Below are 25,800 nucleotides of genomic sequence, written 5' to 3'. Positions count from 1 at the left end.
TCTTTAACTTCCAATATATCTAATAACATGTTCCCACTAAGCCTTGATTTTTGATATTTATGTTCACACCAGATCTTAATTTTAAAAGTCCCTTACATCTTTGTTCTTTCCCCTAAATACTTGGTTATTAGTCTTTCGTTAGAGTTACATTCTCATTCTCTTGCCAAAATACTTTAAATGTACTTCTTTCATCACATCTCCCACGCACCTTTACATCTTTATTCCCTTACCATTTTCCACTTTCCAATCGGGTTCGAAGGCCTCATTGGTACGTTGCATATCCAAAGCAGCTGCAGCATGATTTTTATTGCGCGAAATTTGTGTCGAATTACGAATGCCGTACACAAAGTATATAACATAACCGATAAATACCCAAATTAAAAATCTTATCCAGGTACCCAAATCCAATTGGAACATCAAATATAGATTGGCAAATACACTGAGGCAGGGTATGAACGGCACCAGCGGCACTTTGAAGGTCAACTCGATGGACGACACCGGTTGACAGCCAATGATTACCAAAATGAAAAGCAGCACCACACCCAATACACTCAAAGCAATAATCGAATCGGTGGAACCGAATTCAAAAACTTTATCCAAACTGCACCAGAGAATGCACACCACGCCGAAGAGGACAACACCAACTTTTGTTATGGCCGAACTTAAATCGTTTGGTTCCCGGTATGAGTTGCCATTGAAGAATTGCTTAATGACAGTGGGTAGGCGTATTGTGACTTCACGACCGCTCATATCTTCATCTTGATAACGCAAGACCAGTACACAAACAGCCACAATACTGTAGGCCAACAGGGTGCCAATGGACATCATATCAATCAGCTGATCCAAATTGAAGAGCAGGGCCATCACAGCTGGAAAAGAGGGAGAAAGCGAGAATTATTTAAATGGTCAAACAGTTTGCGGAAGTTGAATTTAGAAAATGTATCTAAACCTCAAGATAAGCTATCCAAATTCGTAGAAAAAAATATTTACGTTTGTATCTTATCCCTCACATAAGTTATGCGAGTTTGCAGGACATGTGTCTAAGCCTTCAGATAAGTTATCCAAGTTAGCAGGACATGTATCTAAGCCTTTAGAAATTGTATCTAAGTAATCCAACTATTAATCTAAATTATCCACTTTTGTATCTTATCCCTCAGATAAGTTATTCACATTCTCAGAAAAAGTATCTAGGCCCTTAGTTAAGTTATTCACGTTTTCCGAAAATGAATCTAAGTTATCCACCTTTTCAGAAAAAGTATCTAAGTAACACACCCTTGCAGAAAATGTATCTAAGCTTCCCCATAAGTTATCCACATTTGCAGAAAATTTATCTGAGTTTTCTACCGTCGCAGAAAAAGTATCTAAAACTCCAGATAAGTTATCAACATTTGCAGAAAATGTATCTACGCCACCAAATGAGCCACGTTTGTAGGAAATGTATCTAAGCTTCCAGTTAGTTATCCAAGTTTTCAAAAAAAGTATTTACGGCTCTATATAAGTTATCCACGTTTGTAGAAAATGTATCTAAGTTATCCACCTTTGCACAAAATATATCTAAGCCTCCAGATAAGTTATCCACGTTTGAAGAAATTGTATCTAATCTTTCAGATAAGTTATCCAAGCATCCAGAAAATGCATCTAAGTCTTCAGATAAGTTATCCACGTTTGTAGAAAATGTTTCTAAGTTGTCCACATTTGCACAAAATATATCTAAGGCTCCAGATAATTTATCCACGTTTGCAGAAATTGTATCTAAGCTTTCAGATAAGTTATCTAAGCATTCCTAAGCACCTAAGCCTTCAGGTAATTTATCCACGTTTGCAGAAAATGTATCTATGTTATCCACGTCTGCACAAAATATATCTAAGGATCCAGATAAGTTATCCACGTTTGCAGAAATTGTATCTAAGCTTTCAGATAAGTTATCCAAGCATTCCTAAGCACCTAAGCCTTCAGATAATTTATCCACGTTTGCAGAAAATGTATCTATGTTATCCACGTATACACAAATAGTATCTAAGCCTCCAGAAGAACTATCCACGTTTGCAGAAAATGTATCTAAGTTATCCTCGTTTGAACGAAAATTATCTACGCCACCATATAAGTTATCTACGTTTGCAGAAAATTTATCTAAAGTTTCGAATAAATCCTCAACGCTTAAGAATTTATGTCCAGAGTCCCAGAATACAAAAATGAGCCATTTTTAAATATTTTTTTTCAATATTTTTATACTTACATGCCAAAATACCGGATATAATGGTGGCCAACAATGGTGTCTTTGTATAATTGTTGACCTTCGACAGCCGCTTGAAAATAATACCATCGTTACCCATGGCATAGAGGACGCGGGGCAGGGGGAACATGGCGCCCAACAAGCTGGTGCACAAAGCAAATATGGCACCAATTGTAACAATCCATTTAACAGCTGTCCAACCAATGGCCTCAAAGGCATCAGGGAAGGGGGCATTTTCATTCTGGAAGGATCGAATATTTTTTTAGAAAAAATTCACTATCCACATTTTCATCGAGATCTTACCTGCATATAATATGGCAACATCATGGTCAAGACAGTGGACACACCAAAATACGCCAAGAAAATGATGATCAATGAAATGACAATGGCCAAGGGGATGTTGCGTTTGGGATTGATGGCCTCTTCTCCGGTGGTGGCAATGCAATCGAAGCCCACAAAACCAAAGAAACATTTTGCCGCCCCAGCCATGACACCGGCCACACCGTAAGGCATAAAACCACCTTTACCAAAACCCTCGGGTACATCGGATTCAGGAATGGACCAGTTTTTGGGATCGGCTGAAAACATAAATCATTTTGATAACTTTTTGTTTTTTTCGGATTGCTATAAAGTTTTGAAACTTACCATTCCAGCCACCGGCAACCAAAACAATCAGAATTGTAATAATATTGACACTGGTGAAAATATTATTCAGAAAAGTCGACTCCTTGACACCAAAGGCCAAAATACAGGTCAATATCAGGACCATGCCAAAGCCCAAGAAATCGGGATAGTCACCCAAGAAGCTAACATTTATGGGCAGGGCCTCTGTCAGGGTTGTTGACATGTTTTTGTCAATCAACGAATCAAAATAACCACTAAGGCCTCTGGCCACCGAGGCAGTACCTAAAAAGAAGATAATTTCGAAATAATTTGTTATAATCCCTTTAGGAAATTCTCTAAAACTTACCAATGACATATTCCAATATTAAATTCCAACCAATTGTAAAGGCCACAAATTCGCCAATGGTCACATAACTGTAGACATAGGCACTGCCCGCCTTGGGCACACGGGCAGCAAACTCGGCATAACAAATACCAGCAAAAGCTGAGGCAACAGCGGCAATCAAAAAGGATAGGGTTACGGCAGGCCCGGCAATGTTATATGCCACTGAACCGGCCAGTACATATACACCCAAACCCAGGGTACTACCCACGCCCAGGGCGGTTAAATCAACCAAACCCAAGACTCGAGCCAATTTAGATTCTTCTTCGTGTACATCATCGGTTTTCCGCCGGGTTATGGCTTTCCAAAGATTGACCATGATTTATGTGTGTGCGTGAGTTTTTGTGTGTGGGGAATAAGGTGAGTAAATAAAATTTATTTTTTTGTTGTTGTATGCGGTCTGAAAAGTAAAAGTACAACAAAAACATAAGTAAGCAAACATTTCGAATCTAATTTGAATCTAAACAAAAATAATTCAACGAAATTTGTATGCAAAAGATGTAGCAACCTGTCCAAAACCCCAAAACAGGTAATGGCGGAAGTTTTTCGGTTTATATTTAAATTTTCGGTGAGTCACATAAGGCACATAACCTACTCTAGAGCATAACTCTGTTTAGATGTAGTTCATATTCAAATTACGCTAGGTCAGGTTTTGTCATTATTAGCTATTTTAGGCGATAATCTATTTCTGAAATATTGGCAGATTTCTTCCGGAATCTTAAATTTGAAAATATTTACATAACGAATTATTGTATCAAGGTATGAACTATCACCAATTCAATTTTTTTGCGCAAACCCCATCAGTTGTTGCTAATGCATGTTTTGGCTTTCAATGACTTCATCGCCCGGATTTTCCCTACCACTGCAAAATAATGCAAAATGAAAGTGATTGACAAAAACTAATCTCAAAACCCAAATGTCAAATCTATCAGATACTACCCACAAATACTCGAAGTGTATCTCAAGTACTTCCAAACTCTTTTCAGTGATTTCAAACTTTCGAATTGATAAGAAAAAGAAAATAACAACAACAAAATAAGGCCATTGTCAGATTAAGGTTCGATTAAAAGCGATTATCGGGGACAACAATAATTTGCAGTGAATGACCTCGGACAAGGGTGAAAAAATTCCACTGTGAAGAGGTAACTGAATGCATTTTATGTATATATGTGTGTGGGGGGGGTCTACACACACGTGGACTTGTGATGAAACCTTCTTGTCAAGAAATATCAAATTCGTTGAAATATCTTAAATTTGATGGCTGCTGGAACTGAAGTGAATACAAGAAGTTCCAAGCTACAGTCGAAACTAAGCGGATAAGAAGAATTTTAAATTGAATCATTTTTGAGGAACAGATAGACCCATAATGGTTCGAAAAATATCCAAAACAGATCTGTACCATTCTATAGGTGAGAACAAATTGCTGCCAAGAGAAGAACACATGCTGTCCAAGAGAAGACTTTCATAAAATTTTGGCGGGAACAGATATATACAACAACAATGGCTTGAATATTTAATCGAATATCCTAAATGTCGAAAATAGATTTGAGCCAAATTTCAATAAAAAAGGACCTGGTCGCCATGAGAAGAATACCTGATGTCCAAGAGAAGAGTTCCCTAGTCCCCAAATGAAGCAGGTTTGATTTTCTTTAGAAAAATAACATTTGAAAAGAACTTATCTCGCCTGATCTCCATGAGAAGGCATCGGGGTTCCCAAGAGAGGAACACTTATTTTTTTTATACAATTGACATGGCCCCAAAAATATCTAGGCCCCATCCTCCAGAGAAGTTTTTGAAATAGATCGGTTTCTTTCTATAGATGAAAACCTGATGCTCAATAGAAAATGACCTCGAGGAAAGCTTAGGATATGGATTTAATGGTTAAGTCTTATTTTCAGTGGAAAAATATTTGCTATCCTTAAGAGGAAAGAGAAGACATTGTGGTCCCCAAGAGTGGGAGGCTTCTTTTTATAAAACAGATATCGCCTCCAAGAAAAGTAGCTCAGATTACCTAAAGAAGTTTTTGAAAATTGACCGGCTCCTTCCTCTCTGTGAAAACCTGATCCTCAATAAAAAAAATTGCCTCCTCGAGGAAAAACCCTGCATTTATAGATTAAGCTCCATTTTCAATGGAAAAAGACCTGCTATCCTAAAGAAGGGGTCGTGTTCTGTAAAAGAAGTACATCTAATCTTGAAAAGAAAGTGACCTGGCTTCGAAGGCCTGGATGTTCTATAGGCAAAATCCTGATACTTCAGAGATTTTCTCGTCAAGGAAAAGCGCTAGATTTGGGAAAAAAACCTGTAATCTTCATGAAGGGGTCTTGATCTCCAAGAAAATAACATCAAAAACCGAAAAGAAAAAAATTAGCGCCCTAGAAAAGAAGTCGTCTAACCAACGAGAAGAAGAACATATTTTCCTTAGAAAAACCGCGATTTCCATAGTAATAGATCCGGTCCCCAAGAGACTTCCGGATCATAAAAATTGGCAGGTTCCAATTCTCCAAGTCCCAAGAAAAGTAGATAAGGTCCGTGTTTACTAGTCAAAGAGGTCAGCTGAAAATGTGCACCTTCGGTTGGCCACCAGAACTCAAGCGCCAGCCATGGTGATGGTGTGGCCCGCCATAACAGCCGATGGTCGCTCTCCGCTCGTATTAAACCGTGGCGTCAGAATAAATGCCGAATATTGTAGCGAAAATATTCTGGATGGTGTATTAAAGCCTTGGACACGCAAACATTTTGGCCGCAGACCTTGGACATTCCAACAGGACTCAGCACCGGCCACCAAAATCTTCGGATACCAATCCGTTGGACTGTTGTGTCTGGAGTATTTTGGAAAGCAAAGTTTTCACTAAAAAATACCAAAGTGTCGATCATCTCAAGCAAGCGCTTCGCCGGGAACGAGCCAAAATACAGCAGAGCAACATTCAGGCAGCGTGTGACGGTTTCATTGGCCGTTTGAAGGCCATAATTCCTGCCAAAGGTGACCAATTCGAACAAATCTAAACTTATTCTAAAATTTGATGTTATTTCCGACATTTTTTTTTTTTGCTCTTATTCACTAAAATTTAAAAAAAAAAATTAAAAATTATGGCATTTGACTTTGTTTCAGTTGTTTTTATCTCATCCTGTAGACCTAAATTTTATTATCAGGATTTTATTTTCTATGGGATCGTATTTCATTTTCTAAAGTAGAAGGAGTGGTTCTCTAAAGAAATGACCTGGTCTGCTATTGCAGAACCCTGATATTCTATAACCGAAGACAGGGTTTTTTGAAAATAGATCACTGCTCCTCTCGAGGAATACTGGTATTTCGATAAAAATTCCCGATATTCTACATAAGAGAAATAATGTTCTTCTAAAGGAGACATTTGTTCTGGTATACGAAAATACCTGTTCTTCTTCTTTAGAGGAAACCCTGATCTCACATTAAATATGTCCCTGTTCTTTTTTAAAATCCAATTTTTTGGTCATCTATAGAAAACTTTTTATTATCTTCTGTCAAAGGAACAAGATTTCCTGGCCTTCCTTATGAAAAGACAATCCTCTTATCTGAAGACAATAAAAAAAATTCAATATAAAAATATAAATTTCTCCACACGTTTTGTATCCATAAATTGCCCTGAAATCATTAAGTCGACAATTTATAGCCCTTGAAAACTAAATTATTTACCTATTTCTGATTATCAAAACACCCTAAATCAATAATCACAAATCACACGGGAAAATCGTAAAAAGGTGGACGAACGCCAGTCTCACTTTCTTTTCCGCTAATCTTGAAATTCGAATTCCCAACGTTTTTTTTTTTCACTCGCCTCCACAAACTATATATCATAAATTAATTAAAAAAAAAACGATGGTGGTGGTGGTGGACAATCGAACGGGGAATATAGTGTCAGTTCTATGAATGGTATTTATTAAATCATCGATAATGAGTTCAAATCGAAAGCAATTATTGTTATTTTATCAATGACTGTTTTTTGTACCATTTCTGTATTTTTTTCGCTTTTTTTGCCAACACGAAGTTAAAACATGTACTTTTTTTAGTGGCACAATTGACGTCGTCAAATCGTTATAATGTTACTTTTTTCGATTATTATTTTGTATACACACACACAGAAAGTACAGGTAGATAAGTACATCGCAATTCGAATTGGTATTCGGATTTTAAGTGCAATATTGAAAATCATAAAATGTCCACTGTAGCCATTTCATGCACTAAATGAAACAAGAAAAAATCACATGAATGTTTTTTTCTCTCTCCATGTGTGAGTGTGTGTGTGGGTTTTTTTTTCTTGTTATTAATTTGATACTCATTAAAATTCACATTTCAATAATGTTATTGTTGTTTTTGTTTTTACTCGTACAGATCACTATAAATGAAGTATTTTTACATTATAACACTTGTCGAACAAACGAACGTGTTTTTTCATTCATTTTTTTCTCTATATTTTGTGGGTATTGAAATAAACTGGGATTTTTTCTCCGTGAACTGGATTTGTGTAGAGGAAAAAAAAGGTTTTATTTTTTTATAAATAATATTCAGTGTTACTGCTGTTGTTATTATTATTTTTGCTGCCATTGTTTTCCAATTACATAATGCAGAGCAAATTATTATGAACATTTCATTTGTTGCATTTAATTTTTATTATTATAAGACCTTTAAATATTTTAACATAACCTGGGTTACGTATGGGTCATTCCAAACATTTTTCCATTAAAAAACTTGCTGTTTGTCTTCTATATAAATAAACCGTATAATAGCGTGTTTACATACATCGATTTTAACTAGGTTTTTTGTGATAATTAATCAATCAAAATAAATTTAACGTATATTTACCATGCTATGGCCCGTTCTTATATCTTTCCTTTATAGTCTACTTTTTACCCCTACTTTAGGAAAAGTGAAGAACACAGTTCCCATTATCAGGTTCTCATTATTACATCTTTCCTTTAAAATATATGATTTTTTTACAGAGATATGGCAAGCTTTTTTTTAAAGTAACTGGTAGTCACTGCATTTTTTCACAATGGCATCTTCATTTTAGTTTAAAAATAATAAACAAAACCAATTTGTAATTAATTTCGTGAAGTAAAGTTAAAATTTCGTTCTTCAATATAAAATAAACGATTTGCGTTATACATTTTTTATTTAAATAAAATTTGCCACATTATCAATATAAAATATGGCAACATTAATTCGGTAAACTTTACGTTGAAAGATAAAGGGAAGATGATCTGACCTTTTGCTTATCGGACAGTTCATACTTAAATGAAACTCGTAATAACGAAAAACGTTTCATGTGTCCGACAACAACACTTTTTTATCTATCGTTCAGATGTATTAACCGGCCTATTACTAATTGTGATTGATCCATTATGATCAGGTTAACCTGAAAAAAGATTTGTATGTAAACGTAATTTAAGATAAACATTTTGTCCTGGTAGAAGAATATAGGTAGATGCATCAACGCTTGGGAATATTGATATGTCAAATTTTTTAAAATGTCCAAAATAAGTAGATTTTTATATGTTTTCTTATACGACGCAAATCGGAGGTTGTTATGATATGTATTTTTCAACAATTTTTACAAATTTCAATAATTATTCATTCAAAATATTAAATTTCAAAATCGGTTTGACAGTTCATTGTCACAGCAGCTGTGCCGATGCGACTACCTGTATTCTTCTACCATGCATTTTGTTTTCTACATATGAGCGTATTTTCACATAGACTTTTATCCATATAATAGCAGGTTTACAATTGACTAGAATTAGTAAATCCAGTGGATTTAAAATTGCCAATTCCATTGGATATACGTCAAAAAATCCACACCCATTTAAACTTATTGTTAGCCTACATTATTGGGCTTTATTTCTTATTCCGTATTTATTCTATCAATTTTACCATATATAAATATGTAGACCTTCTCGTTTAGATACAAAATATTAATCTTTTATTTTTTAAACGCATTATTTGTCTTGTGAACGGTCACGGCCTATCTAAATAAACACCTATTTTTCATCATCAACTGTTCCTATATTTGTTGTTTTGACACATCATTCTTGGCTATTTTTGGCATTCTCGGTTGTGTATGTATATGTAAACAAACATCAGCTGAGCGGCATTCATTCAGCCATTATCAGACGGAATGAGTCTTAAGGTGAGAATATATGCATTGCATATGTAAAAAAAACTCCTTTGTGAAAATCTCCAAAGAGTTTTAGCAAATCATGTGATTTAAATCACAACTCGTTTCGATGATCAGCTGTTGTAATGGAGAGTACCCGTTAATTGTGACATGTACAATTCTTTATATTTTATGCTGCAACTATAGTCTCAATTATGCATCTTGATATTCAGTTTAGTAGTAAGCTGGGGGGATCTTATGATTGGGTCATGATTTCTATGTTAATTTCTCGCTACAGGATATTTGGCTGTTACTCGAATTTTTGTCTGGTTGTGTATGTATACATAAACAAACTTCAGCTGAGTACCATTTATATCCTCCTACTGGTGTATGTAAACAAACAAGTTTTAACCACAAGATATATTGAACCCTACGAGTTAACCTTTAAAGTTTTCGGTACTTTAAGAACATTATTGTTCGGTCCTAAATGCTGACACATCCAGTGGATTTAAACTATAAATTTTATTGAATAAGTTTCAATTGAAATCCACTGGGTTTAAGAGTGTACGAACCGACGTTTAAAACGTGTACGCTATGAAATTGACATTTGAAATCCCTTAGACGTATTGTATGTAAACATGTTTATATATAATAGAACTTTGTCTTCTTATCTTCCAAAGTCTTTTACATTTTATTTTTCCGAAAATTGTCTTGTTGTCTTTTGTTTTTTGAAAAGTCCTAAAATATTGATAAATCTATATTCCCAATATACCCTATTAAATCCCAACAATTTGTATTCCAACAAGTTGAAGTGCACATTTGTCTCAACGACTTTTTTAAACATTGTTTTAAAGTGTTTTAAACAAACATTCGCACATACATATATGTGTCGTCAGGCTGGTAATCCCCTTCTATTGTAAATTACACCGCATGCCAACACAGCTTTATCAGATTTTGATAAGGTTTATTGGCCCATATTTCTTATACTATATACATGTGAGAAATATTAGCCATAGTAGTTTAATTCTTGATAGGAAAGGACCTTGACCATATATATCTGTGTGTAAACTACGTATATTTCATATGACCACCTTTCGTTTTTTTAAAGATTTCGTTGTGATGTCATTGATTAGTTTATTGCGCCTAAATATTGATTAGATCTAAATTTCACAATCTATATCATTTGTGGGTTTTTTAATGGAATTCTTGTGAATATTAGGGGGATCTTTTTTTATAAAACAAGTGTTAACCACATTTTAGTAAAACATATATTTTTGAAATAGATATCAAATGAATTCCCAGGGTATTTTTGAGGTTTTCGATGACTGTGCTCTTTGAATGAGAACTAATAAAAATGCATTATCATTAGAATTTATCTTTAAAATTAAACTTGTTATAAACAATTAAAGATGTTTGCACACTTTTCAACCCATAATGAAGGATTTGTTCATTAAAGGTATTCAAAAAAGTAATATTACCTGTTGCAATCATTTTGACATTAATAACCCAACATTTCACAATTGATATTGAGACGTGTGCGCCAACTGACACATAAAGAGGTTTTTGAACTGACGTTTGTTGTCATTGTTATGCGTGTGTGTTTTTAATAACAGTCAACAAGGTAGTAGTCATAAATTACCTTCAATCTTTCAACATGACATTTTAAAGCGAGGGGGGATTTACCCGAAGGAAGTTCATAAAAAATGCGTGTTTTAAAAAACATCTCCAAACGAAAATAGTCGGATTAAGGAAGATAAAAACGATCTGAGAGAGAGGCGAGGGAATGCCGTATACATTGAATGATTAATAGGCTTCTCTGTGATTGTTATGTCGTATGCCACTAATTAAAAGTTCTTATACTCCCCATGTTTGGGTAGGGTGTAATTATAAACATTATTAAAAAACGTTGTTATCTTTGTAAATACACCTTTGGATGGCACTGGGAATATTTAACACAATTATGACTGCACAAGATAAATTGTGCCATCAGGTCTAGTAAAATAATTTATTCAACATTCTTGATATCATGGAAAAAATTTTGCGGCGATAAAGTCACGAAAAAATAAATATTTTAGAAATTTAAACAAAGTCAAATAAATGATAGAATGAAATGTCACATTCAGTTTGAACTCAAAATATGAAATAGCTTTATAGCATGTTTACATAAGAGAAAACGAAGGAATACTTTAAATCGGAAATGCAGTGGCGTTCTTTTGAAGTCTACTGGATTTCGTATGTGTAAACAGACTCTAAGCCATATCTGTGGGAAAATATGTAAATGTATTGTATTTAAAAGAGTTACAAAGGGTGTTTTTATAAAAAAAGATGCATTGTTAGAAGAATACAGGTAGATGCATCGACGCTTAGGCACATTGGTATGTCCAGTTTTGTAATTATTATTATTATTATTTTTGTTTTTTCAAAAATCAGTGGATGTTTATATATATTTTTTTAAATTTTTAACGAATTTGAATATTTTTTAATTCAAAATATTCAATTTGAAAATTGGTTTGACAGTTCATTGTCCCTGCAGCTGTGTCGATGCAACTACCTGAATTCTTGTACCATAGAAAGAGCATAGCGGTTATCTTAGGGATCTTTAATTCGAATTATGTCTGTGTAAGAAAATTAAGAGAGTGGAGACATTTCATCTATCTACAAAAGACCTTCTTCTTTCTAAAGTTGCTATAAGGCGATAAGTGTTTTACATATGTAGTGTCAAATGTTCCATATGTAGAAATTGCACACATCGTGTAATACATGGACGACATTTCAGTTGTGAAATACGTGAGTAAAGTACATATGTACTTTTTCGATCACTGCGAGCTCTATTTTCATCGAAAAAATATAATTTCATCAAAAGCGCCACAGAAAGAAAATAGACCCAAAAGAGCTAAAGAGTTGCTTCGCTTGGCCGAAAGTGGTGAACTACCGAATTTGGTTTACTCCGGCGAGAAAACATTCGTTGTCCAGCAGTTTTTAAACAAACAAAATTATCGTGATTACTTGCCAAAGAGGTCAGCTGAAAATGTGCACCTTCGGTTGGCCACCAGAACTCAAGCGCCAGCCATGGTGATGGTGTGGGCCACCATAACAGCCGATGGTCGCTCTCCGCTCGTATTAATCGACCGTGCCATCAGAATATTATCTCGAAAATATTCTGGAGGGTGTATTAAAGCCTTGGGCACGAAAAACATTTTGGCCGCAGACCTTGGACATTCCAACAGGACTCAGCACCATCGCACTCAGCTAGCGCCACCCAAGAATGGTTACAAAATGAGCGCACAATGGCCAACAAAATCTCCGGATACCAATCCGTTGGACTATTGTGTCTGGAGTATTTTGGAAAGCAGGGTTGGCACTAAAAAATACCAAAGTGTCGATCACCTCAAGCAAGTGCTTCGCCGGGAATGGACCAAAATACCGCAAGGCAACATTCGGGCAGCGTGTGACAGTTTCATTGGCCGTTAGAAGGCCATAATTCTTGTGACCAATTCGAACAAATCTAAACTTATTCTAAAATTTGATGATATTTCCGACATTTAAGATTTTTATGTACTTGCACCTTTATCGTCTGATGACAGCTTAGCCTTAAAAGGACTTTTATGGACAAAAGATCTAAAAAAGGTCTTCCATGAAGACAGTCTCTGGAAAGCCCTCTACCCACAAACGGCTTTCAATTCTTATACCCTCTCAGGAAATTATCAGATCTTCTGTATTGAAGACACATAGAAGGTCTTTTTATAGAAGACCTGAAAAAGTTATTACTTTCATACCTTTAGACGATTTCATGTCATATTTCTGAATTCTAATTCATATATTTTTGCTTAAATATTTTCTCGAACATTACAGTACGTTTACAGGATTTAGAAGACCCAGTGGATTTAAATTCCATTGCATATAAATCAAATAAATCCTCATAACGCTTGTTAACCCGGAAAAAGCTCTAATGTAAACATACCATTAGGGTCTTAGAGTCAAGTGTTTGCTGAATCTAATATGTTTGGCTCTTTTTTTAAATAGCCCAAATTCAAAATAAATTATTTTTAAAATTAAAATTATTTATAAATGTTTCAATGAAACCAAATCTTCATTCTGTTTTCAAATTTTTCCATGACTTCTCAGTTTATCGTGATTATATTTTTAAATTTTCTGTTTTAAATTTTGTTCCCAACTTTCCATAAAGTTCAGCCACCTCTTGTTCCAAGCGTATTTCAAAATAAATATTTCTTTCAATTAATTATACATTATTAATTTTGTTTTCGTTTTTTCGGTGTTGTTTTCTTTAGACCAAAAAAATAAAATATTCATAAATTAGTTTTTAATTACACAATAGAAAAACAAACTTCATAAAAAAAAACAAAAAAACACTTGTCTTTGTCTTCAAAACAACACAAGTTTATTTTAATTATAAGTTCACAATTGGTTCGGCTTGAAGTGTGTTTTGTTTTTAATTTTCATCTTTTTTTCCTTGCTTGAATTTTGCAAAAATTTCACTTAAGTTTCTTTTAATTTTCAGAAAAAATCACCTTTTCACAATATTTGTTTTTATTTATTTCTTTCTTTTTTCGTGCGGCTATTCAAAACTCGACGATCTTAACGGCTCCGTTCCAACAGTTCACAACGTATAGACAACCGCACGCGACACGATCTCAACTCGTTCTGAACGTCGACCAACTGATTTTGTTGGCATTAAAGCTCAGAAGAAAGAAGCAGCGAACAACAAAACTCTACAACAACACAGACAAAAAACAAAGTTAACAACCAATTCAAATGCAATAATTTACCAATAATTCTTGATTATTTCTTAACTGATATTGGTTTATGGCCCAAAGAAATCAACAACAACCAAACACATACTTAGATACTCACTCTCACATACATACTGTCACATATATATTTTAAGACATATACGCTCCCGGCCATTAAACACTGTTAGTTATAAATAACAAATGTTATATACAAAATTCCTACATATGTATGTATGTGTGGATGTATATCGGAAACCCGAGTCAGTTTAGTGCTCTTTGGCGCTAAATATTGCTTGTTTTTTTTTTTTTTTTTTTTTTTTTTTTGTTGGCAGTTCTCACCACCTGAGCTGGCCGAACGCGCTTTTGGCTAAATCACATTGAGGCGGTTTAAACTGATTACCCCCGTTATCATCAGCCCGGCGTCGGCTAATTCACTTGTCCAGTTGGACAACTAAAGCTAATTCATTGGGTCATTGTCGATCGATAAAGAAAAACGCGCGACACCGACGCACTTTACAAATCATGATCATGATCGATTATAGTTTTATTTTACGAAATTTTTGTTAGTACCTACAATTTTTTTATAACTGACATGAGGTTAAGCAGAATTGTTCGTTGAGAAAACGCTGTTCAAACATATCAATTGAACTGATAAGCAATTAAACAACTTTAAATGACGAAATTAATATTTAACACGGGTAAAAAATAAGCAAAGTGCTCTTAGCGGCCACTTTAAAAGATATTCTGCGAGTCCAGACAATTCCCAAGAAGTAGATAGCGAATTTTTTGAACAAAGTACGGCTACACAATTAAAAGTTTTGCAGATAATACGATCACAAGATCGTCGGTAATAAAATCAATATATGTACAACAAGCTAATGTTAGGGTATGTTTACACATACGAAATCGAGTGAACTTCAACTGCTTAGGACTAAGATATGAAGATACGTCATTTATTTGACAAATAATCAATGAATATGACAATCTAAATAACGTGTTTTATTAAAACATTTCCCGTATTAATAAAAGTACGATTAGATTTACGAAATCCATTCGACCTCAAACGTAAATTCCATAGCGTATATGTCAAATAATATCCACTGCATTTAGAAATACGATTTACGTGATGTATACGCCATGGTAGAAGAATATAGGTAGACGCATCGACGCAGATGCTGGGACAATGAACTGTCAAACCAATTTTGGAATTAAAAATGTTGAATGAAAAATTATTTAAATTTGTAAAAATTATTGAAAAATGCATATCTTTACAACCCACGATTTGTGTCGTACAAGAAAACATACAAAAATCTGCTTATATTAAAAAAAAAACATTTTAAAATTTTTGACGTATCAATGTTCCCAAGCGTTGATGCATCTACCTGTATTTTTCTACCATGGTATACGCTATGGAATTGGCATGGGAAATCGGGTGGATTCTTTAGTCTAAACATACTTTAAGACTCCATACGTCACATGGTAGAAGAATACAGGTAGATGCATCAACGCTTGGGAACATTGATACGTTTTAATATAAGCAGATTTTTGTAAGTTTTGTTATACGACGTCAATCGAAGGTTATTATAATATGCGTTTTTTAACAATTCTTACAAATTTGAATAATTCTTCATTAAAAAATTTCAATTTCAAAATATGTTTGACAGTTCATTGTCCCAGCAGCTGTGTCTGTATTCTTCTACCATGATACGTCAAATCTAAAATCCAATGTTTTTTTGACGTGTACACAATGCAATTGTAATTTGAATTCCACTGGATAACGGATATGTTTCAGTTTAGTTTGTTCCTTTATAAAATATAAATCAGCTGTTTTTTATTAAATGGTTATTTATTTTTGTTCCAGTTTCTAAGAACAAATTGAGGCATTCTGTGTAATTTAAGATGAGATACCTTATATTTTTATACCCTCCACCATTGTATGTATGTCATTCCTTTTGTAACACCTCGAAATATACATTTTAGACCCACAGCATAAAATTCTTGATCAGCATAAAATTCTATGGCGATTTAGCGATGTCCGCCCGTCTGTGGAAATCGCTTTAGCTTCCGAACGAAATTAATTAGGTTGATAAAATTTCACCCAATTGTATATTATGTCCTCAGGACTTTTATTATTGAAAATGGATCATGTAGGTCCACGTTTTGATATGCCCCCCACATAATTATACCTCCTTTTTCGGTATTTTGGTGATTATAAACCGAAAATGTTTCAAATTTGGTATTTGAAGTTCGTAATGGGTACTACAGCCTACGACAGAAAATTTTCTCTGAAGGTCCACGTCTTCGTATAGCCCCCATATAACGGTATAAACCCTAATATAACTGCTACATTCGGTATTTTCAAGATTTAAACAGAATTTTTAACGGATTTTATTTATTTATTTATTTTTTTTTTTGAAAATTGCCAAAATCGTTGCAAAAATCGTTAGAGGTTATTCAAAGATCGACGCGGCCGAACTTGCAGCTTTTTTACTTGTTTTACTCCACTTTTTTATTGTTAAGAAATAGGAATTGATTTGTTTTGACAAATCAGCTGATTTCATGTTGGCTTTTTTAGAGGGTAGCTGTCTTTTTACTTCTTACTGTTTTCTTACAAAAGAATATAAATCTATCTTAAGGTGAGAATACATAAAACGCTTTTCTGACTGACTTCTTCGGAAAAGAACAAAAGAGCGTAGGGCCAAAATCGAACTAAGCCAACCTAAAACTCTTTTGTCAAAAAATCTTTTTACGTAACCTTTATTTTCCCCGCATGGATCAAAATCAACAATAACAAGTAAAAAAACATTAAGTTCGGCCGGGCCAAACTTTTAATACCCTCCACCCTAGGGTAAAAGAACATTAGAAGAAATGTGGCAAAAAACATTAAAATGCCGAATATCGGGAGGTACCGTTATATAGGGGCTACACCAACACGTGCACCTATTATTATAATGTTTCGCCACACGAACTAGGACCCATTATGACCCACAAATACTTTTACACAAATCAGTGAAAAAATGTGGCATAAATCATCAAAATACCGAATATCGGGAGGTACCGTTATATGGGGACTATACCAGAACGTGGACCTATACATGCAATGTTTTTCTACACGCTCAGGGACCCGTTGTGACCTACAAATACCAATTTTCAGACAAATCCGTGAAAAAATTTGGCATAAATCATCAAAATACCGAATATCGGTAGGTACCGTTATATGGGGGCTATACCAAAACGTGGACCTATACATTCAATGTTTTGCCACACGCTCAGGGACCCGTCATGACCTACAAATACCAATTTTCAGATAAATCCGTGAAAAAATGTGGCATAAATCATCAAAATACCGAATATCGGGAGGTACCGTTATATGGGGACTATACCAGAACGTGGACCGATATATCTCATTTTCAATACCAACCATCCTAGGGACAATACACACACTTGTGCCAAATTTCAAAGGTCTACGTCAAATAATGTGGGCTCTATCGTGATTTCAACAGACAGACAGACGGACAGACAGACAGACGGACAGACAGACAGACGGACATCGCTAAATCGTCTTAGAATTTTATGCTGATTATGAATATATATACTTTATGGGGTCTACGACGAATATTTAGAGGTGTTACAAACGGAATGACAAAGTTAATATACCCTCCTACCCATGGTGGAGGGTATAAAAATCAGTCAAACATTCCCAGGATACCGCTCAGTTAGTTTTGGTTTACAAACAATTTGAAGTTTATTGTTGTTGTCCGACGCTTTCGCAAAACAGTGGTGAATTCCATTAGAATGTAGATTTCACACCAGATTTAAAAAATCCATTTTTCAATTTCATTGACAAGAAATATTTTTGTATGGTAACAATACGTTTACATATAAAAGGGTTAAGCCACTGGATTTGGATTAAAATTTTCATATCCATTACTTATACTCCAAATAAATCCTCTTAAAGTAGGTTAACCCTACAAAATCTTTTAATGTAAATATGGCATAAATCTAGTTGAATAAATCTGTTAAATTTTCCGATAATCTGGATAAAAATTTGTATGTAAACACGCTATTGGTCTGCAATTGATACCTAATGCAATCAATACCAAATAACTATGTTTTCAGGCAGCATTTACATTGAAGCTCTTTACAATTATAATTGATCTGTCATGATTCATTTGACATATGTCAAATTAGAATAAAATAATTTGTCTGTAACTATAGCAAATTTTTCCTATGTTTCTTTTTCTTCTGATGGAAAATACATTCGACCTTTGGATGTTAATACTGATACCGAAGTATAGGAATTGCAACACAATCTACTGTTTCCTTAAATTTTATAATCCTAACGTACAGAGAGCAAACCAAAGAAACACATTATTTAATTCGTTTGGTCTAATGCAGTAACACTGAATAGCCGATCAAATAGCAAGAATGTGTTATATACTGCTGCCATAATAGCTGTTAAATCATTTCATAGAATGCTAATGCACATTTTAACTGCATTGTTATTATTTCTCAAAAACTGCGTTATTTGTGTTAAATTTGGTAAGTTGTTATTGTTGTTTGTTTTGAGTTGATTTTTCAACTTGACCAAAAGCTCACGTGAATTTTGTTTTGCTTCACTCCGCGATCAACCACTTATTTGGTTTGTTATTGTTTTTTTTTAGTTGGTTTTACTTGACTTCAATTTAAATTGAGTTGTTTTAGGGGGCTGAAGTTTAATATCAAAGCTGAATTCAAATTCGACCGACAACTGTAATGGTCAGTCCGAGTCATTGATCTTTGTTAAGGCCGAAAATAATTGGTATGGACGTTGAGCTGCAATGGAATGTTTTTTTTTTTTTTTTTCAAAATAACTCTGCAATACGGTTTTAAAATCATTTTAAAAAAGCAACAACAAGTACTGGTGTTTTTCTAATTTAAATACAACATTTCACACATCGAAACAGAGTAGTCTTGGGGGCATCACTTCATTTTGAATAAAAATAATTTAATTATAAATAAAATTTCCATCACCCAAGAAATGTGAAATGCAAGAAACACACCCAAGCCCCAATGACTGGAAAAATGTATAAATATACGTATAAGTCATTTAACTGATAAAAAAAAATACGTTCCCTTGGATTTTTAAAATGAATGATACTTATGATCTGGCTTTGTTAATGTTAGAGAATAAAACAATTTAGAGTAATTTAGATCTAGTGAAAATAGGGTTCATAATGTGAACAATACTTGAGTTATGCCATGATTATGTCAGATCTTTTTTCGGGTTAACCTACTTTAGGAGGATTTATTTGAAGTAAAGGCAATGGATATGACAATGTTAATCCAAATATAGATGATTAACCCATTTATATGTAAACGTACTTTTATGCCACAACAAGTCTTATGTGTTTTGTCCTTAAGGTGAGAATACATAAGACACTTTTTTAACTGTCTAAAGTCATTGGCTGGATTTTTCGGAAAAATGGAGCTTAGGGCCGAAATCGAACTAAGTCAACCTAAAAATTCTTTGTTCCTCTACCATGGTGGAAGGATACAGGTAGTCGCGTCGACATGGCTGATAGGACAATGAACTGTCAAAACAATTTTGGAATTCAAAAATTTTGAATGAAAAATTATTTAAATTTGTAAAAATTATTAAAAATGCATAAACAATCAATTGACAGAATTATATTGACTTAAAATAAATTACTTTATACTCTTGCACACATGTATTATCATTATGTGATTCACAAGCCACTTAATAATAATAGACACTTAATTGATAACCTAGTTTGACAACCCAGCCAAACATGTGGACAAATATAATAATAGTGGGTTTACATAGAATTTATTATCTGGGTTAACGCGAATTTCATTCTTCTAATGGGGGACAAATTGGTTTCTTTTGACAAATCAGCTGATTAGTTGCAAGCTTCTGCATGTATACCGTCTGTTTACCTTTCACATTTTCCTTGCAAAAGAAAATAAAACAACCTTACTCTCTCAGAAAGATGTTGCTGAACAATTCCTACAGGAAAAGTAACCAGACACATCTATTGCTGTATTAACCCATTTAGCCCAAATGTAAACATATTTTTCTGCTTATATTTGGATTTATCTTAAACCAATACTAAATTTTGATGTTTTTGAATTTGGAGACAAATCCAATTCACGAAGTACCAGAAATTGCAAGTTTTTTTACAAAACAAATGTACCATGATAGAAGATTAAAGGTAGATGCATAAACGCTTGGGAACATTGATATGTCAAAAAAATTTAATGTTTTTTCAAAAATAAATTGATTTTTGTATGATTTCTTATACGACGCCAATCGGAGGTTATTATGATATGCATTTTTCAAGAATTTGTACAAAATTAAATAATTTTTCATTCAACATTTTCAATTACAAAATTGGTTTGACAGTTCAGTGTTGCAGCAGCTGTGTCGACGCGACTACCTATATTCTTCTACCATGAAATGTACATAAAAATCTATTTTGAAATGCATGTGACCCAATTTTAATCCATTCGCAATATTTAAATAAATAATTTAAATCGCGTATAGGTTAAAAAAAAAAATTGTTAAAAGTCAAACTGGAGCAAAACCTGTTCCATTCCAAACAAAACAGCAATGTCATTTGTGTAAATCTTAATCCAAGTACTTACTATTTACATTTGACACCCTGTCTATCATTGACTTGTTTTCAAACTATAACAAACACGTATGTATAGATGACGTAAACAAATATTTATTTATAATACCTTCTACGGTGACAGATGTGAAGATAGTTTTTTTTCGTTGCTCTCCGAGAAACTCTCTAAATAGCTTTGACAACTTTGCGGTTGTTATACATTTAACACCATCACCGCAACAGATCAGTTAATAAATATTTGTTGAAAATTTGACGTCAAATTACGTCTATGGCAACGGCACATAATAGTTATTGTTAATGATTTTGTTAAATATTTTTACTGCACATAACGAGATTGTTGTGTGTATTTAACACCTAAATGATGAATGAAGAAATAGGCGGTCAAAACAAACGTCACAAGTAAAGAATTCCATTCATTTGTAAAAAATGTCGAGCAATTAGCAAATGTCAAATGAAATTAATGTTAAATAGATAAATAAATTAAATGAAATGTGAAAATCATTCAGAAAAGTATAACACAATTATAGCACCTTTGACGGAAAATACCGGTCATAACAAAAATGACATGTTTTTATTTTCCCTGTATTTATAAATCTTGGAGCTCTGTATAAACCATGTTTTATTGTCAACTGTCAAAGGAAATCCTTTCACAAACAATCGCCAACCTTATATGTGTTTTTATAATCACTCATTTTTTTCTCTTGTATGTAAATACATCAACGCCATCGCTTATCAGATTATAATTAATTAAATATACATGTATAACAACAGCAGACACTACAAGATATCTAATATTTTCCTTACCGCGTCGAGTAAGTGATTAGAAACAGAAATATTAGACGTATTTTATGACATATTTTCAGACACGCGTTAATCTTATCAGCATTTGTGGTCTGCCCGTGATCAGATCGACAGTTTGAAATAAACGTCAAACTTTTAATAACTACTCAAGTGACATTATCTCCATTGAAGTGGGGGAAAAAAATCTAATGTAAGGTGTCTAACTATCGTATACAAATTATGTGCGATTAAGTGGGATTTGAATTTTATTAAATGTAAACGTCGTACGCACTGACATATAAACAACACGTTTCACAAAGATACGTCATATATTTGACGTATAAACAAAGCAATTGACAATTTATATGACACATTGTATTAATATAGAGTTGATTGGAAATATATCCTCCAGCTGATTTGTTTATCTGAAATCCATTGGACTTTAACTGTCAATTTAACAGGGTATATGTCAAATATGCAATGAATTTGACGTACGCGCAAAGGAATTGGCAGTTGACATAATTTTATGTATGTAAACATGTTTTTACGTTGGAATATAAGCATGATAGAATAATACAGGTAGCCGCATCGACACAGCTGCTGGAACAAAGAACTGTCAAATCAATTTTAGAATTGAATGTTGAATTAAAAATGATTGACATTTCCACTTCCGATTTACGATTTTACTATTATTTTTTCAGTCTAGTCTAGACGCCTACGTCACTGAAAAAATTGTTATTTTGATAAATAAAACATGAACTCAGCTGTCCTGTCATTTGTACAAGTATGGTAAGATGAAAACGCCGTAAAGTCCAAACAAAACCAGTGAATTTGAATTATCAATTCCATTGCTTATACGTCAAATAAAATCCACTAAATCTGAGAGTCTATTTGAAATCCATTCGATTTTGTAAGTGTAAACGAATTCGTAGATATGACGTGTTGTATTAAGACATGCTCGGTTTTAGATTATTCTAATTATTTAACCTTTTTCTGGCGAGTAGCTGCTTGTCTATATAACCCGTGTAAACGTTTAACTAAGGTTTGTTTAAATATAAGTTAAAAGTTATGAACTATTTTGCTAATTACATGCACATTTAAAATGTGAATGTCAGCTATAATTATTCTCAACGTTGCTGTTTATAACCTTATTATTCATTGTTGAAACAAAACAGTAGACAATGCAAAATATGGGTAAGTGACTGCGATGATCAGACATAAAAAGTTTAATTCTTTTTAGATAAAAGAGGTAATATCTCGATTGGTATTTACCTAACCATAAATGGAAATTCACCAAGCTGGAATCGGTTGTAAATAAATTTCGACCAAATAACTTTGCACAAACAAGTTCACATTACAAAAATAGGGTTTCACGAGCTTTTCCCTTTTCTATGCTATGCAACGTTGACACATGGTAGAATTAAGAAGGTAAAGTCACGCAATCATATATTTACAATTTTTTTCTAAATTGAAAGTGAAATTTGACAAGGTAAATTACAGAAAATGCAGAGATGGGAATGCTAATTTGAAATGGTTTTACCTTCTTAATTTTACCATGCGCTTACATTAGAGTCCTTATTTGGCCATTGATATTTTCATAAATCATAGAAAAAGACATCAATGTAAACATGCTTTTACCCACGAAAATAATACATGGTAGAAGAATATAGGTAGATGCATCAGCGCTTGGGAACATTGATATCTCAAATATTTTAAAATGTTTTTTTTTTTTTCAAACATAAGTTGATTTTGAAATGTTTTCTTATACGACGTCAATCAGAGGTTATTATAATATGCATTTTTCAAAAATTTTTACAAATTTGAATAACTTTTTATTCAAAAATTTAAACTGCAACATTTGCTTGACAGTTCATTGTCCCAGCGGCTGTGTCGATGCATCTACCTGTATTCTTCTACCATGCAAATAATGCGAGTTTATGGACTATAGATTACTTTTATAGAAGTTTTCAACGTGTGGCTTAAAGCAAAGATAGAAAACGAGTTGCCAGATTAAACTTTTAAAAGATAGTGACAATTCTATAAAACTTTAAAGATTATTCAGATTATCTGCCTGCATTCTTATCTAAGTTATAAAAAACTATTATAGATTGTTTTTTTAATGCAATAAAGATATTGAATGTACATGCATATGCTATTATATTGTGCAATGGCAAATGCTAATGAACGATAGTGCAAAAAGTAATCAGGCTTAACGCTTGTATGTAAATACAATTTACACGTAGAAAGTTTAACGTGAAGTTGGCCGCTTTTGAAGAGGGTTTGTGGTAGAAGAATACAGGTAACATTGATATGTCACAAATTTTAAAATGTTTTAACAAAATTAAGTAGATTTTTTATATGTTTTCTTACACGACACAATTCGGAGGTTACATTTTTACACATTTTTACAAATTTCAATAGTTTTTCATTAAAAATTTTCAATTCCAAAATTTCTTTGACAGTTCATTGTCCCAGCAGCTGTGTCACAATGAGAAAAAAGTTATTTGTTACCTCGCTCATTTATTACTAATAACTCGCTTTTGAACCCAGCAAATTCTTCACGTGAGAAATATGACTTTGTGGCAGTTAATCGTATTCATGCATTGGAAATTATAAATGAAAGTATCAATTTATTGTGTTTATAATGCAGTGTGTTTATAAGTGATATAAAATCATACTAAATGTTATGGACATTTCATGGTATGGGCTGTTATGGACACTTTGCTTAAGTACTTTTATCGTCTTAACCACTTTGTTTTCGAAATTTCAAAAGAATTCTATGAATAATTGGCTTCTAAAGTGGTTTTTTGATAAACTAAATTTAAACCATAACAAAAAAATTTCCAATAAAAATTTGCAAAAATGATAACAAAAAAATTAAATTTATATTCACCAATAAACTAAAATATAATAGAATATAAATTGATTCTATTAATCTCATATTATTAAAACATTTCGTTCAAATCTTTTTTTTTCGAAATATTTTATGATCCAATTTTGTTATCAGCTGTCACAATAAAACTTAAGTCTGAAAATAGATATTTCGCTTTTGATTTTAACAAAAGTATATAAAACTGGTCTTTATGCATTGTAAATTATTAATTCTTCGAATGGTCAAACCAGCCTCGTATATCACAACGATTAAAAAGTCTAAACTTGACATTGTAAAAAAGCGCCACAGCACAGCAAATTAAAACAATTGGCTAATTTTATTGTTTATTGCTGCTGATAGTAGGGCCTGCGAACAATATTTCCCAATGAAGGGAAATAAATCAGAGAACCTGTAACAATGGATTTCCCACCACAACCAACAAGGCAGGTAGCCACAGCCAATTGAGACTATACTCCCCACAACACTTAGAGGCGGTGGTAATCTTATCAAATCACACTCAAACTTTCAAGTGATGAACTTAAATTTTTGACGTAGTTAATGGCTTTACACATAGACTTGGTTAAAATTCAATTGGTAACAAAATCAAAAATTCATGAAATTAAGTGAAATTTTATTGGACTTACACGCGATATGTAGAAGTTTCGAGACACCGTTTTTTTTTTAATCGAAATGCGTTAAAGTAATAAAATAAAATTTATTTTGTTAACATTTTATGAGATTTTCTTAACAATCAACGGAGGAATACATGCTGGTGTGAGGGGTATGGAGAACTGAGGAAAACAGCAATAACCGTCAATGTTTTGTTTTGCTATTGCTTCTTAAGCGAAAATATTAAAAAAAAACAGATTAAAATAACGGATCATAAGAAACCGAATACCAAATTATGATGAGCTGGTACTCAGAAAAGCAAAATGATGTCGAGATCACAGACCCAACTAGATAACTCTCTATAAAACATCGAAGCTGAAGAAGATATTATTTGTGTCAAAGAATTGGGACCATTTAAACATCATGTCATACTTTTCATAATTATATGACAGCTTTTTTGGTAATGTATTAAGAACTGTGGAAGACGCATTTAAATTAGGTCGTACTTGCAACGCAATGCTGAAACGCATCCCATGTCCTTAATGACATATTAGGTCTGTACGATGACAACTGCAAAAAGCAGTTGTCCATAAAATAATTTTTTTGTTAAATATTTGAGGAAATAGATCCAAATTTAATAGAAAAAAATCCCAGTAAGAATTTGCAAAATTCAAGTATCTCAACTGTCAAGATTGTTCTCTTCTCGCTCTCATTTACTAGTGGTTTAGGCTCTCATTTAACCCCTTAATACAAAAACCTGATATTTTTATACCCTCCACCATAGTA

The 25,800-nt window shown here is 33.2% G+C and overlaps 1 protein-coding gene across 2 annotated transcripts; it reads right to left on the bottom strand.

Annotated features, from left to right (window-relative positions):
• On the bottom strand, positions 1 to 25,163 carry LOC101899672 (cationic amino acid transporter 3). Of its 2 annotated transcripts, none has more exons than XM_020035286.2 (6): positions 25,050 to 25,163; positions 3,204 to 3,639; positions 2,879 to 3,139; positions 2,537 to 2,811; positions 2,237 to 2,474; positions 1 to 869 (listed from the first exon to the last, which is right to left on the bottom strand). In XM_020035286.2, the coding sequence occupies exons 2-6, from the start codon at positions 3,556 to 3,558 to the stop codon at positions 211 to 213; spliced, it is 1,788 nt and encodes a 595-aa protein (XP_019890845.1). In that variant the 5' UTR covers positions 3,559 to 3,639; positions 25,050 to 25,163; the 3' UTR covers positions 1 to 210. The 2 variants fall into 2 exon arrangements, with proteins under 2 accessions (XP_019890845.1, XP_005179240.1); XM_005179183.4 differs by lacking the exon at positions 25,050 to 25,163 and adding an exon at positions 13,897 to 14,049.
• Between the last annotated feature and the right edge of the window lie 637 nt (positions 25,164 to 25,800).

Source organism: Musca domestica, unplaced genomic scaffold (genome assembly GCF_030504385.1).
Source record: "Musca domestica strain aabys unplaced genomic scaffold, Musca_domestica.polishedcontigs.V.1.1 27, whole genome shotgun sequence".
NCBI classification, from domain to species: Eukaryota; Metazoa; Arthropoda; class Insecta; order Diptera; family Muscidae; genus Musca; species Musca domestica.
Note: the sequence above shows the minus strand (reverse complement) of the source record. Positions and strands in the feature narration are given on the sequence as shown.

Coding starts and splice junctions, on each gene's coding strand:
- LOC101899672 (XM_020035286.2), bottom strand. CDS start 3,558: ATGGTCAATCTTTGGAAAGCCATAACCCGGCGGAAAACCGATGATGTA. Junction 3,140..3,203: donor AATATTGGAATATGTCATTG/GTAAGTTTTAGA, acceptor TCTTCTTTTTAG/GTACTGCCTCGGTGGCCAGA. Junction 2,812..2,878: donor GGTTGCCGGTGGCTGGAATG/GTAAGTTTCAAA, acceptor TTATGTTTTCAG/CCGATCCCAAAAACTGGTCC.